The following is a 12,873-nucleotide window of genomic DNA, read 5'->3' as shown; positions in this document are numbered from 1 at the left end:
TGCACACATGTGGGCTTGTGTGGTTCATTTAAGCCCTATAGAGATATTTGCCAGATGGTGTTCATGAGAAATGCCCAAAGTGTCTGAATGAGTAAAGATGTGTTTACTGGAAAGTTGTGTTTTTTTACCGCATTCTACTTCGTCAGAGCCATCCGGACAATCCATCACCCAGTTACACCTTTTATCGTGTGTGACGTTGCCGGTGCCATCTAGACAAATGAAGTCTTCAGGTAGTGGCATCTCTGCGCATGAGCCGTCGTACATGTGAGTGTCATCTATTGCCAAGTCTCCGAAAATGATGGCATCAAGTTCACCTTCGATGGCAACCTACGAATAGAATTGTAAGTGTGGGATCGTCATAATATAGAGTTGTCTGGTAGACGTGTAAATTTGCTCATGTTTCAGATATATTGTACACAATTGTATACTTTTTATGTTTTCCGCCGATCATGCAGATAAAGCAACTAAATCTCAATTATTTTGTTTTCAGTGGTTTCTACGCCGCTTGAAATATAAGTGAGACACGTGATAAATACAAATGTTCTCACGACCTAAGATATACTAGTCTCGCGAGAGAAAGTGATATTAAGTTCATCCAATCACGACTGCGGGTACAGTCTGAGATCGGGACAATTCTGTCACCAGTGAGTAGCAAATCTCCGCCCACTGGGCTGAAAAAAAAAACCAGCCAGAATTTTACAGTATTGTCAAGGTTGTTTGTCAGTCGATTCTTTCATACTGATTGATTCCGATCTGAACAATTTGAGAGTTCCTAGTCGTCTAGGACCTCTGCAAATGTACAGGGTTCGCCCTCGGTATTTAGAACAATAGTATGGTGCAGCTAACTGTTTACTCATATTACAGATTAATGATAAAGTTATTTTCATCGAACAGTGGTTTGGTTTTTTTTTAATAGGTAATGTTGCAAACAAGCAACCGAGAAATTGCCACTGTTGTTTTGTGAGAACGGGACGCATGTACAGATGTAACCACGCATTATTTTTGTTTTTTTTGGTCTACTGGTTTATTTTTATTGAATTGATGCTTTCACTGAAAACATGAATGCATCGAAAATGATCCTTACATATGACTTGCTAACCCGGCATAGACGAACATGAAAAGTTAACTTACTCTGAAACCCATGTTCTTTGGCATGTCAACTACGGCTTCCAACCACTGGTCGCCCTGGTTACCGGATATGCTCCAGCGTTCATCCTCTCCGCCACTGATGTATTCAACCAACACCTGTGAAATGATCGAAACTCGGGAGGTTCTACTACAGTCATGGGTAGCTAGGTCAAAGTGGTGAGATGACAAAATATTCTTCTTGTGTGAGTCCAAGTGTTTCCAGAGCAGGCGGAAAATGCACACTTTTCCCAAAGAATTACTCTTTTCGTGTTATTATTGTAACAGTAATGGAGCTGATTTTTTTTTTGCGCTGTGGGTGTTATTTCTACCACTCCCTATAGAAATCAGCTGTCCACCTGTAATCCGTTAAACCGACGGTGATACATGGTTTAGACCCTGAAATCGTGTAACACCTGGCGACGCCGCCACAGTAAAATGCTTTAAGATACCAGGTTACTGCATATCACCCTCATACACACGGTAGCGTCTATTGTCTATGGTATCACAATTCGTGACTCTCAGATCCTGTCGGGTGAGAGCCCAAAGTGCAGTCTGGGTAACTGAAACTAATCACGTACAGGAAGAAAGGTGCAAGACAGTGTCGATGTTACTCAACAATCTTTCAGTCATTCTCATGAGTTCCTATGCAAATCTACTTCTAGTATTTTTGAGGCGATTAAAGGGCCAGTAATGCTAACTTTCGATAATTTTTTCACCATTTTTGTTTTGAATTTCAGCCATAATTTCTTGTTCTATTTCCCTATCTTGTCATCTCGGCCCATGCATGTGTAAACTGTAAATTCTGCTCCGGAATAGAATTAAAATGTAAACAATATAACAGCACATTTTACACATATAGACACTATAGTGACAAGATAAAGAGTGAGTGTTTCAACATTCTTTCGGGAGTACTATAAGAAGTTGTAATTGCCAAACAAAATAAAATTTATGAAAAAAAAGTCATCAAAAGTTTTCATTACTGGCCCAGTAAGTCTTACCCGGATGATGCCTGGAGCATCAAATGGACCGAACATGTGATAGAACATCTGGAAACAGTAACCCTGAGGTGAAGGCATGAACACATCGGACACAAGTCGAGCTCGGTCCCCACTGCTGCCAGGGGGTGCACTTTCAATAAACATATACCAACCTGATAGGGGAGAAAACAGCCAAGACAAAGATCAAATGATAGCAAAGTGTGTTGACTTATCGAAAGGTGTCATCTATATTTATCATATAAGAACATTATAATACCGGCATGACAAGTTTTCAGTTGACTGCGACATTTTGGTAAATTACGCCTCGGGGACAGATATTCAGAAGCTTGGTAATACGACTTGTGGGGAACATTTATGAATTCATTGAGCAAATAAAGTTTTTTGCCGGCTTTTTTGTGACATAAATCGTAAATCAAGTTTTCCCAACAAAAACGACACAGGGTTGCAAGCGGCCATTTTGAATTTCAAGTGTCGGTAAAGAACGGGTAATTTGTTTCCCTAAGTACTAAAATTTGATTTTGATATTTACTTGTTGTTTGAATTTGGAAGAGAATGGTTTAAAGTTTCCCCTAGGCCTTCAATGCCGATACGCATACTAATTTAGCACTACTCTTCTGCGGTTGTATTGTTGTCCGTTTTTATTACTTGCACAAAGTCATAAATGTGATTTGGGAAAGCAATGACAACGGAATATTCCTGTATGAAAGGAAAAGAGGAAATTATCATCAAAACACACAACACATGCCAATCCCATCACCACAACTTTTTTTTTAATTTCCAGGAAGAGCAACAAATCTCTTTTTTTCCTTGACCTAAGTCCATACAGATGACAGCTCACCGTATTTGGAATTAGTTGTGTGATCTTTCTGGGGCCCGTTCACCTCAGTCAAGGCACTGGCGGCGCCGGTATACCTTATCCAATCAAAGTCGTCGCGGCCATCTCGAACGTTCAGCCACGTGCACTGATCAATGTCAAAGTTGCAGGAAGCTGAAGTAAGGTTGAACAAGAGTGAGAAGCTAAGTGCTCGGTCCATCCTACGCGGGGCATAAAAGATGAACCAGCGAAATGAATGACGTGCATTTGAGTCTTGTATCTCTCGAGTTTAAAGTCCTGTCTACGATAGGTCTGAGATAAAATGTCTGGAAGTTTGGATACTTGAAAGTGCTTCAACGTTTTTTTTTTTATTTATTTACAGATCAGTTTGCAAAAGAATACCAGAGCGCAAGAGTAACTGGAATAGAGCAATGAATGTTGATATTGCGGAGTTCGATCTAAGAGTGGATCTTTGTTCAACGTTTGTTCACGATTTAAAATCTCCGAAGGTTTGCATATGTGAATATGTTATTACCGATATTATACAAACTTTCGTTTTTAGGGGGCATTTGTCCTTTGAAATCCTGTAGAACTGTAGCACGGGCAGTCTTAAAAATTTATAAAAGGTGTAACATTTCAAAATTGATTTTTTTTATTGAAGCTATCAAAATTTCAGTTTTCTCTGAGATATGGCATCACTCTCTTCATTTCCTTATCCGTCAAATTTAAGTCTTAAAGCGCGTGTAAAGTGAAAATTTCGCCTTTTTTCCTCAGGTTGAAACAAGGACAAAATTGTCGTCTGCAGTTATAATACGTCTTACTGATCCCACTAACCTGCATAACCAGTGCACCTGCCATCCGTAACCAGGACATCGTCTATGGCAATGTCATACCGTCCGACACTACCGATCACGGCCTCAAAGACGACGTAATGGTCCGCCGTGATCTCGTAATCGTGGGCGGCCACATGCCAGAATGTTCCTTGATCGTAAGTCGTCTCCCATATGACGTGAACTTTGCCACTTTCCACTTCCTGTATCTCGAGTTTCAAAGTGCCACCATTGCTTCCTGAAATGTTACAGAAGTCCAATTACAGGTCTAGATCGCATTATGCTTTAAAGGGGTCTGAAACGCCTCAAAGAGATTCAAGGCTCCAGAAAGAACTTTTCAACAAGTTTTTCAAGTAAAGTTTTTTTCGGTAGTGAACCTCTTTTTTCTCTTGGTAAGGACTAATATTTGTGTTTCGTGGCATACATTTGTCATCCTTTTCTTTCTGCTAAGGTCGCAAAGAGGCTTGATGAGTGCTCGCTGAACTTAGAGTCGCAATTTTTGGTACCAAGAAAACTAATAAGCAGATTTACCTATGATGCGAATTCAGATGGTTGTAATCTCGATGTTAACCCCAATAACGAAAAATGAAGGTTTCACTTTTTGGGTAGATCATTTATGTTTATTCTCTAATGCAGAATACATCGGGGACATAAGGTAAGACTGTCAATTATTTGCAATACTACGCATGTATACTGCTTGTGTCGTTTTGAAGCTTATAGAGTGAATTAAGCTTTCATTGCATACCTAGGTTTTTTTAGTTTTTTACCATAGAATTAACATAGGGATAGCGGCCATCTTGAATTTATAACATCGATGTATTTTGAGAATTAGTTTTCTGAACAATAAAGTCAGCAGAGTGGCCCTGATATTTATTCATGATTTTAAAGAGAATTTTGTACAGTTTCTTTGACGAAAGTGTAGCAAGAGTTTAAGGTAGTATGCACCTCGAAAGTGAAATACTTAAACATTTTGCTCTAACTTTCCTCATTGCAAGGAATCTGTCAATCATTCTCTTTCAAATCAAGAATAAAACTACGGGGTCACCGTGCCAATTTTGGTACTAGAGACACAAATTTCCCAAGATTTACCGCTATTATAAATTCAAAATGGCCGCCATCCCTGTGTAAACTCTATGGAGAAAGACAAAAAATTTCGAATTTCGAAAACTAAATCATGGAAAGTTTTCTTTCACCAAAAGCTTTAAAATGAACCCCCACATGTGGTATATCAGAAGAGAATTGTAAAAGTAAGAGGGTCCTAATGTCTGTCCCCGAGGTGCGTTCTACCTTAATAAGTCTTTCAGTTTCCAGGCGCGTACTCGGTAACAATTAATGAATAAGATGCGTTTCATCGTTTAACTCATCATTGTTTTATGAGATAGCAGGCTGGTAAACAAAAATAAGAAATCTAAAATCAGTGAGTCGACATGACTCAGATCAATGCAAACTTTTTTTTGAGAGTTCCTCGATATGTTAATGTGAATCGCTAGTACGTGTGTATCGTTTCTTTGTCAATAATCGTCTGCCTGCTGTGGCGTATTACTTACCTGAAATGTGATACCAGAATTTCACGCATCGCACGCTTGAGAGAGCTCCACTGTACACGGGCGAAATCAACCTACCAGTCTCTCCTTGTTCATGTTTGTCCCCATCAACGAACATATAGTGACCTAATGGATGGGATGCGGGACTGATTATGAATCTAAAGTCATTATCAATCAATCAATCAATCAATCAATCAATCAATAGTATCAATCAATCTATCAATCAATCAATCAATCAATCAATCAATCAATCTATCTATCTATCTATCTATCTATCTATCTATCTATCTATCTATCTATCTATCTTTCTATAAATCTATCTATCTGTCTATCTTTCTGTCTATCTATCTGTCTATCTATCATTCTATCTATCTATCTATCTATCTATCTATCTATCTATCTATCTATCTATGTACGTACGTATCCATGCGTAATTAGATAGACAGACAGATAGATAGATAGATAGATAGATAGATAGATAGATAGATAGAGAGATAGATAGATAGATAGATGCGCGCGCACGCATGCACGTACATACATACATACATACATACATACATACATACATACATACATACATACATACATACATACATACATACATACATACATACATACATACACACACACAGTGATCCTTAGAGTAATACATATACACCTACCTGATCCTGTTCCTGTACTGATATCGTAGCCAGGTCCAAGCGCGTGGCTTGAAGCTCTTGTACGTCCCCATTCGAATTGAGCTAACGGGTCGTTGTAGTAGTCACATATATCCGCCATTTCAAAGTCGCATTTATCTTGAAATGAAACAAATATTACTTCATCATCATATTTAACAAAACATTCTCTGATGAAAGAATACCTTTTGATCATTTGTGCGCACTTACACATGATCATGAGACGGATAGACCATTCTTCAGACGAAAGCACATCTTCTCGTTACGTCCTGAGCAGACACATACATTTTATTTAACAAAGCTTGGGTGTCGATAAGACAAAAACAATAACATACAAAATATGTGAATAGTAAAACATACAAAAACAGCTTTTCAAACTGATTGTTTCGCAGAATGCTATCGAGGATCAAGTGAATTTCAAAACTAACCAAGTGGAGGGCATTCGTCATCGTAGAGAATGATGTCATCCAATGCCACGGCACCGATATTCAACAATCCACCGGTCACTTCGAAAATGATGGTGTAGTCGAGTTCTTCTTCTGACATGAACTGCGCATACAACCAATCAGATGACTGGCCTCCTTGTCTATGCCAAACCCTATTCCTCCCTACAACGGCAATAATGAATTATTTTAGATGGGGAAGAGAGTTACTTTAATCGGGAAGGTTGAATTGTATCACCTCCTTGCTATTAAAAATTGGAGCGTTTAGTTGCTCTTAAAATTTATTACTGTCACTAAGCAGATTATATGCCTAACTCTACCGTGACTTCATGATAATGTTTAGATCACAGGGTACTTAAAGCATGAATCATTCGAATGGGGAAGGCACGTGCACACATCATCCTCAGGCCTATATGGTCTGCAGAAACAGACATTTCATTTCCGTCTGTCTTTTTGAACAAAAGTTACAAGTTGAGAAAAGAAATTTGCGCAGGGGTAACGCCAATTCTAATATACGCCGGCACTATATTTCGAAACATAACACCATTAGTATACATTCAGTGAAAACTCGACTTACTTGTTCCCGACTCGATGATGACCCTTAATTCACCGAGATTACTACCGTACATATGGTACCAGAAACTAATGCATTTGTTGCTATTTATCGGTGTGCTGGTGAGCGCTGCTTTAGTGCCAGGTGACAACTGCGTTATCTGAGAGACATACACATACCACCCTGTTGAGAAGATAAATTAAAAATAAATTGTACATAATGCTGATAAAGGATGACAAATAGTATACACAATTCAGGTCGGAGAAATCAACCAAGCGGCCAGTTCGGTCATGATCAGGATAATGATATGAGAGAAACGTTGATTTTGAAACGTTTTGTATAAATATATGTGCAAGAAGGGACTCTTGTTAGTATGATGTGTACAGTATAGATATATGTACATGGAGAGTGAGAGGCGCAAACACTGACACCTAACTCCATTGCACTGTCATCTCTCCCTTTTCTCTCGGTCGGTCTGTCCGTCTTATTCTGTCGGTCTCTCTGTCTTTGTGTGTTTGTCTGTCTTTCTCATTCTCTGTCTGTCTGCCTGTCTGTCTCTCTCCCTCTCTCTCTCTCTCTCTCCCCTCTCTCTCTCTCTCTCTCTCTCTCTCTCTCTCTCTCTCTCTCTCTCTCCCCCCCTCTCTCTCTCTCTCTCTCTCTCTCTCTCTCTCTCTCTCTCTCTCTCTCTCTGTATTACAAGCATATAGTTAAGATTAAGACGTTTACCTTCCCCTGTTCCAGTAGTCTTATCAGCTGGTGGACCTGTATGCGTCACTATTCCAGTGGCACCTTGTTGTCGATCCCAGTCTCTGTCGTTGCTAGCAGGGTTGGTCCAACAACACCAGCCGTTTTCGAAGTCACAATCGCACGCGTGTTGAGCTGCGGTCAAATGAAGGGCTGAAACCAAGACATCAAAACTTTGATGACGATGATAATTTTATCTTGAAATCTGGCACGATCACTGTATATATATTATGAATTCCTCCTTTGACTGTTCTCGTACAAGTAATGTGTTGAATTGACCCTTCATGACCCTTTCTAGATTTTCAGAAGATCGCCCTCTATCTTTCTTAAGGCCCTCTGACACAAAGGTCAGGAAACTTCTTTGTAAAACAATTAAAAGGTTAAAGATTAAATTACACCCAGGCAGACAAGTTATCTTCCACTGTCTTAAAAGCAAGTAGACATGCCACGTGGATCTCACAAACACTCCAGCCAAAAGTAGGACTGTAGGCGCAACGATGTAAGTTGATTTCCTTTTGTGACTTTCCAATTATTTAGAGGACCATTTTGAATGCAGTGCTTAGATATTTTAGTAGAATTTAGTTCTTTTATTCCGTATACTTTGGACTTGATTTACCTCGACTCTCCGATGTAGACAATGAATGACCTCTTATTTTAATCTCTTTATTTACCCAGTTTTCACTGCTTCTTGAATAAACCTATCCTAAACTAAAGCAACTGAGGGTGGTTATTTCTTGGAGTGGTTGGCACTTAGTGGATACAAATAAAGTAACTGGACTCCGCTACAGTGAAAAATCGTCGCAAGTGAAAAATTGCTGAAAACCAGTGAACCATTGGACAAGACACTGGCTCGAGTGCACAGCGGACACTGGCATATAGGCTATGCAAGGTAGGCCAACTGTATACACATATACAGCCAACTGCAACTGACTCAAAGAAACTATAATGGATAAAAAACAAGTCGAAGGAGCTGAACAACCAGCCCACACAGAATCTCAAAATGAAAATCAAGGCGATATTTCTAAGGCAGAAAATACCACAGAACAAACAAAGGAAGGGGCGGTTCCCAGTGGGACGGCTACCGCTGAAGGTAGATTTGCTGCCCGAACTGAAGGGCGCCCTCTACAGGACAGTAGAAAAAAAACGAAGGAGGACTGCTGTATGCTACCTTGAACACTGAAAAGGCCCTGTCAAGCATTTGGAACCAAACAAGGGGAGTTGTCATCGACCTCAGGGGGATGCAGGACCCAACAGAAAGCAAAATTGGTACAGCAGAGACACTTTTCAAGGAATATGAGCAAACTGGGAACAAACTTAAGAGACTTTATCAACAAGACAAGACTCCAGAAGGTAAGGAGCAAGCAGAATTAACGGAAATAAGCTTCAATAGGAACATTGAACAAGCGAATGAATACATTAATGATGCAAAGACAAGGAGAGCTGAAAACAGTGCCGTCAACCTGAAATCACCATCCGAACGAGGATCTACACTAGGCAGCCTGCGTAGTTCAAAAAGAACCAAATCATCAACATCATCCAGGACAAACGCATAAAGGCACAAGGCAAGGCGCGCTCTGCAGCAAGAGAGGCAGAGTATATGAAGACAATTGCTCACCATCAAGCAAAAATCAAAGTTATCGAAGCTGAAATAAAAGAAGAAAAGGCAAGGATAGATGCAGAAACCCTCCAGCAAGTAGCAGAAGAAAATTTACTACCAGTGCAGACACTCACTACACCAGACCAGTCAGTCATCGAACGACCATGTACCACGATACATTGCAATGAAAAGAGAAATGAAGCATGATCCATTACCAGCACTGAACTTTACCGAGTTTGTACCCAAAACACATAACAAAGACTTAGAATCATCCCCTCTACTGATACAACCAGGACAGGGAACACCAACAGAATCAGGTGAGACAGTTACACCTACGTCAAATCAACAGACACCTTCAACAAGCCAGAACAACAACAACAACATGCAACCTCTGACGGAGATAGCCTTAATGATGGCCCGTAAACGTTTACCACTACAACAACCAATAACATTTGGAGGCGACCCAACCATGTACATGTCATGGAAAAGATCATTCGAGGCCACTGTAACAACGGCCTGCATACAGAAATCTGAGAAACTGGACTTCCGGCATAAATACACGTGTAACAAACAAAAGTTTATCAGTGCCTGTTTGAGGGCGCTCTTTGAACAGCCTCGCTCTGAGAGAGAGTGGAAAATTCCCAAAGCTGTCTTCTTTTGTTGTGTTGAGTTTAGGCCGCGGCTTCTTCTGTTTTGTCGATGGAATATACTTTACTGTGAGCTGTATCCTGGCAATAAAGACTTTAAACTGAACTTGGATATGTTATATTGGTGGCAGCAGTGAGCAGCGACGAACATAATAGCCAGGTATGTCACAGAACTGTTGACGAGTGAACAGTCATTGGTGTCGTCATCAAAAGTGTTTGACTATGATTGTGCAATACAATATGGCTTCAGCCTACGTACAACTACCGGAGAAGTTTCGAGGTTCGTCAGGTGAGAACTTTAAAGAATGGGTGAGGAAATTTGAAGTGGCTGCGAGGGCAACAAAGGACTTGGCGTCAAAAGAAGCTAAACTTGGCCTTTTGCCTGCTTTATTAGACGGACATGCATTCCAAGTGTATGAACAATTAACAGAGGATGATAAAAATGACTACGATAGATTGAAAACTGCTCTCGATGGAAAATTTAGCTGTAAAGAACATATCAGTTTACATCGACTGCAGTTCAGAGAACGGACACGTCATAAAGGGGAGTCCCCTGATGAGTACCAAACAGAATTAGTGCGACTAGCTGATATAGCATATCCAACATTAGATGCTGCTATTAAGTCAGAGATGGTTATGGATCAGTTTATCTGCGGACTTGGAGATACTTCACTTCAGGAAAAGGTGTTGAATGCAGATAAAAAGACACTTGATGAAGTAGTACTGCTGGTGCGAAAAACTGAAGCAGCACATAATGCTGTTACAAAACTGTCATCTAGTAATGTACCAAACCAACCAGAACTTACCCAGAGTGTCAATGCAGTGGATAATGTACACGTCAATGAATTGATAGGTAAACGATTTAACCCCTTGACTACCAATGGCGCCGGATATATCCGGCGCCATAGTGAATTACCATATACCTTGAGTGCTGAAAATATCCGGCACAGTTAAATAGGCGTATTTGCTTTGTTTTTGTCGAAAAAAAATCCCGTAATTTCGGCGTCGGCATGCAGCGCGACTAAGATTGATGTATTCCGATCTGGCCTGAAGGTGATTGCGCCCCCGTACGTCCGGGTATGGCCAAAATCTGGAAGCAAATGTCGTGACCCATGACCTCGACCCTTAAAGGTCAGGCTGATCACAGAAGCGTCGCGCTGATTGTTTACAGTTTTCAGAAGTACGGACGATCGCGAAGATGTTTATGGTTTGTTTTTTTAATGAAATGAAATGTTTATTAATTGAAAACAAATGATTTATATGCAAATATGTTCTATTAACAGCAATATTTGTGAATAAAACTAGAGGAAATACAATTTTTCACTATAAGCCAGTGAAATTTCATAGCAGCCATATTATCAATATGACTGGTCACATGACTTGTCATGTGTTTGGCCATGAGATATGTTGTTCCCAAATGTATTTTTAAATATTGTGAATTATTTTTTGATAAATCATAAACATTTTAGATGCATGTTTCTGCAAGGAAGACATAAAGCAGGTGTTACCAAATATAAAATGTGTTGATTTTCAAATACAGAATCATGTCAGATGCTGATGTTTGTGGTTCATTTTCTCTGCCTTTTGTGAGAAAAGTCTTAAATAGGTACATCTATAAATAAAGTAAAGGGTAGTTATTATTACATTATGTAAAGACAATGCCATGAAAATTGCAACTGTATTCAAGTTTGCGTCATTTTATGGACTCAAAACACGTCCTGATGCTTCAAATATTCATATTCTTTGCCAACTCTGGTCACATGATGTGTCGTGTGATCAGTCACGTGACCTGGAAATACAAAACTAATGTATGAAAAAATGGGAAATTTCATGCTGATTCAGAAAATATATGGTTTATTGGCACTTACTTAATTTTTACTCTAAGCAGTGTTCATGCAATGACCACACCCAAGATTTTATCAATATTTATATAAGGGGCCTGGTATATAGGAATACATTGGCCTTGGTAGTCAAGGGGTTAAAGAACTGGAGACTACCCTCTTACAGAAAATAGAACAGTTAACAGTTGGAAGGGAGACTGCCAATCGGGATAGCGGAGATAGCCAAGCACGAGGGTATGACAGATTTGCCAGTAGGGGGAACCGGAACTATACAAGTAATCCTACTCAACGGACACAGATAAGAAATGTCGTTAGAGGAAACTGCTATGTATGTGGCAAATATGGCCACCGAAAGCTTCAGTGCCCAAGACAAGGGGAGTATGTACAAAACTCTAATGTTCATAATAATTATGCCCAAGGTGAACGCCAACAATACAGTCAGCCACAGTCTTCACAGTCTTCATTTCACAGTCAACATTCACAATAAAGAAATTGGTAGCCGCTGATGTAAGGGGCCACACATTAGCAGCGCAAGAGGAGGCCCATCCGAGATTAGAAACTATGAAAACTACCAATGCTATCAACTCAGACTTTACAAATATAATTTTGATAGTTGTTGGGGATACCGATGTGAGAGCCTTGGTTGATACAGGTTCAGGAATATCACTCATTAGTGAAGAGTTTTGGATGAAGAGTCCATATTTGAGAAAGAGACATTTTAACACTGCTGTAAATATGGTTGCAACTTCAGTTCTTGGGCAGAAATTGGACATAATGGGGATGCTACAAACCAGAGTGCGCATAGGCAACAATGAATTGTATCACACCATGTTTGTTATTCGTGATATGATCAACCCAGTTATACTTGGTTGGGACTTCTTTAGGCAGCATGCTGGTAATGTAGACAGTGCACATGGCATGTTGTGGATCTATGGCGAGTCAACTCCATTTTTGCATAAAAGCCAGTTAATACCGGATGTATGTGCGGCTATAGCAAATGAAACTGTCACCATACCAGCACGTACTAAAATGTCAGTGTCAATACGACTGCAAACAG

The 12,873-nt window shown here is 39.9% G+C and overlaps 1 protein-coding gene across 1 annotated transcript in view; it reads right to left on the bottom strand.

The window, feature by feature from the left end:
- LOC139124254 (MAM and LDL-receptor class A domain-containing protein 1-like) overlaps positions 1-12,873 on the bottom strand; it is a 67,619-nt gene that overhangs the window by 24,385 nt on the left and 30,361 nt on the right. Inside the window, exons 2-11 of the mRNA XM_070690394.1 lie at positions 7,714-7,884; positions 7,012-7,170; positions 6,420-6,599; positions 5,977-6,111; positions 5,318-5,440; positions 3,775-4,008; positions 2,965-3,114; positions 2,127-2,278; positions 1,132-1,245; positions 129-327 (exon numbers count right to left, since the gene is read on the bottom strand). Coding sequence (XP_070546495.1) covers positions 129-327; positions 1,132-1,245; positions 2,127-2,278; positions 2,965-3,114; positions 3,775-4,008; positions 5,318-5,440; positions 5,977-6,111; positions 6,420-6,599; positions 7,012-7,170; positions 7,714-7,884 — 1,617 coding nt within the window. The remainder of the gene's footprint in view (positions 1-128; positions 328-1,131; positions 1,246-2,126; positions 2,279-2,964; positions 3,115-3,774; positions 4,009-5,317; positions 5,441-5,976; positions 6,112-6,419; positions 6,600-7,011; positions 7,171-7,713; positions 7,885-12,873) is intronic.

Source organism: Ptychodera flava, assembly GCF_041260155.1.
Source record: "Ptychodera flava strain L36383 chromosome 23 unlocalized genomic scaffold, AS_Pfla_20210202 Scaffold_23__1_contigs__length_28996876_pilon, whole genome shotgun sequence".
Lineage (NCBI taxonomy): Eukaryota > Metazoa > Hemichordata > Enteropneusta > Ptychoderidae > Ptychodera > Ptychodera flava.
This window is presented reverse-complemented; position numbering and strand designations above follow the sequence as displayed.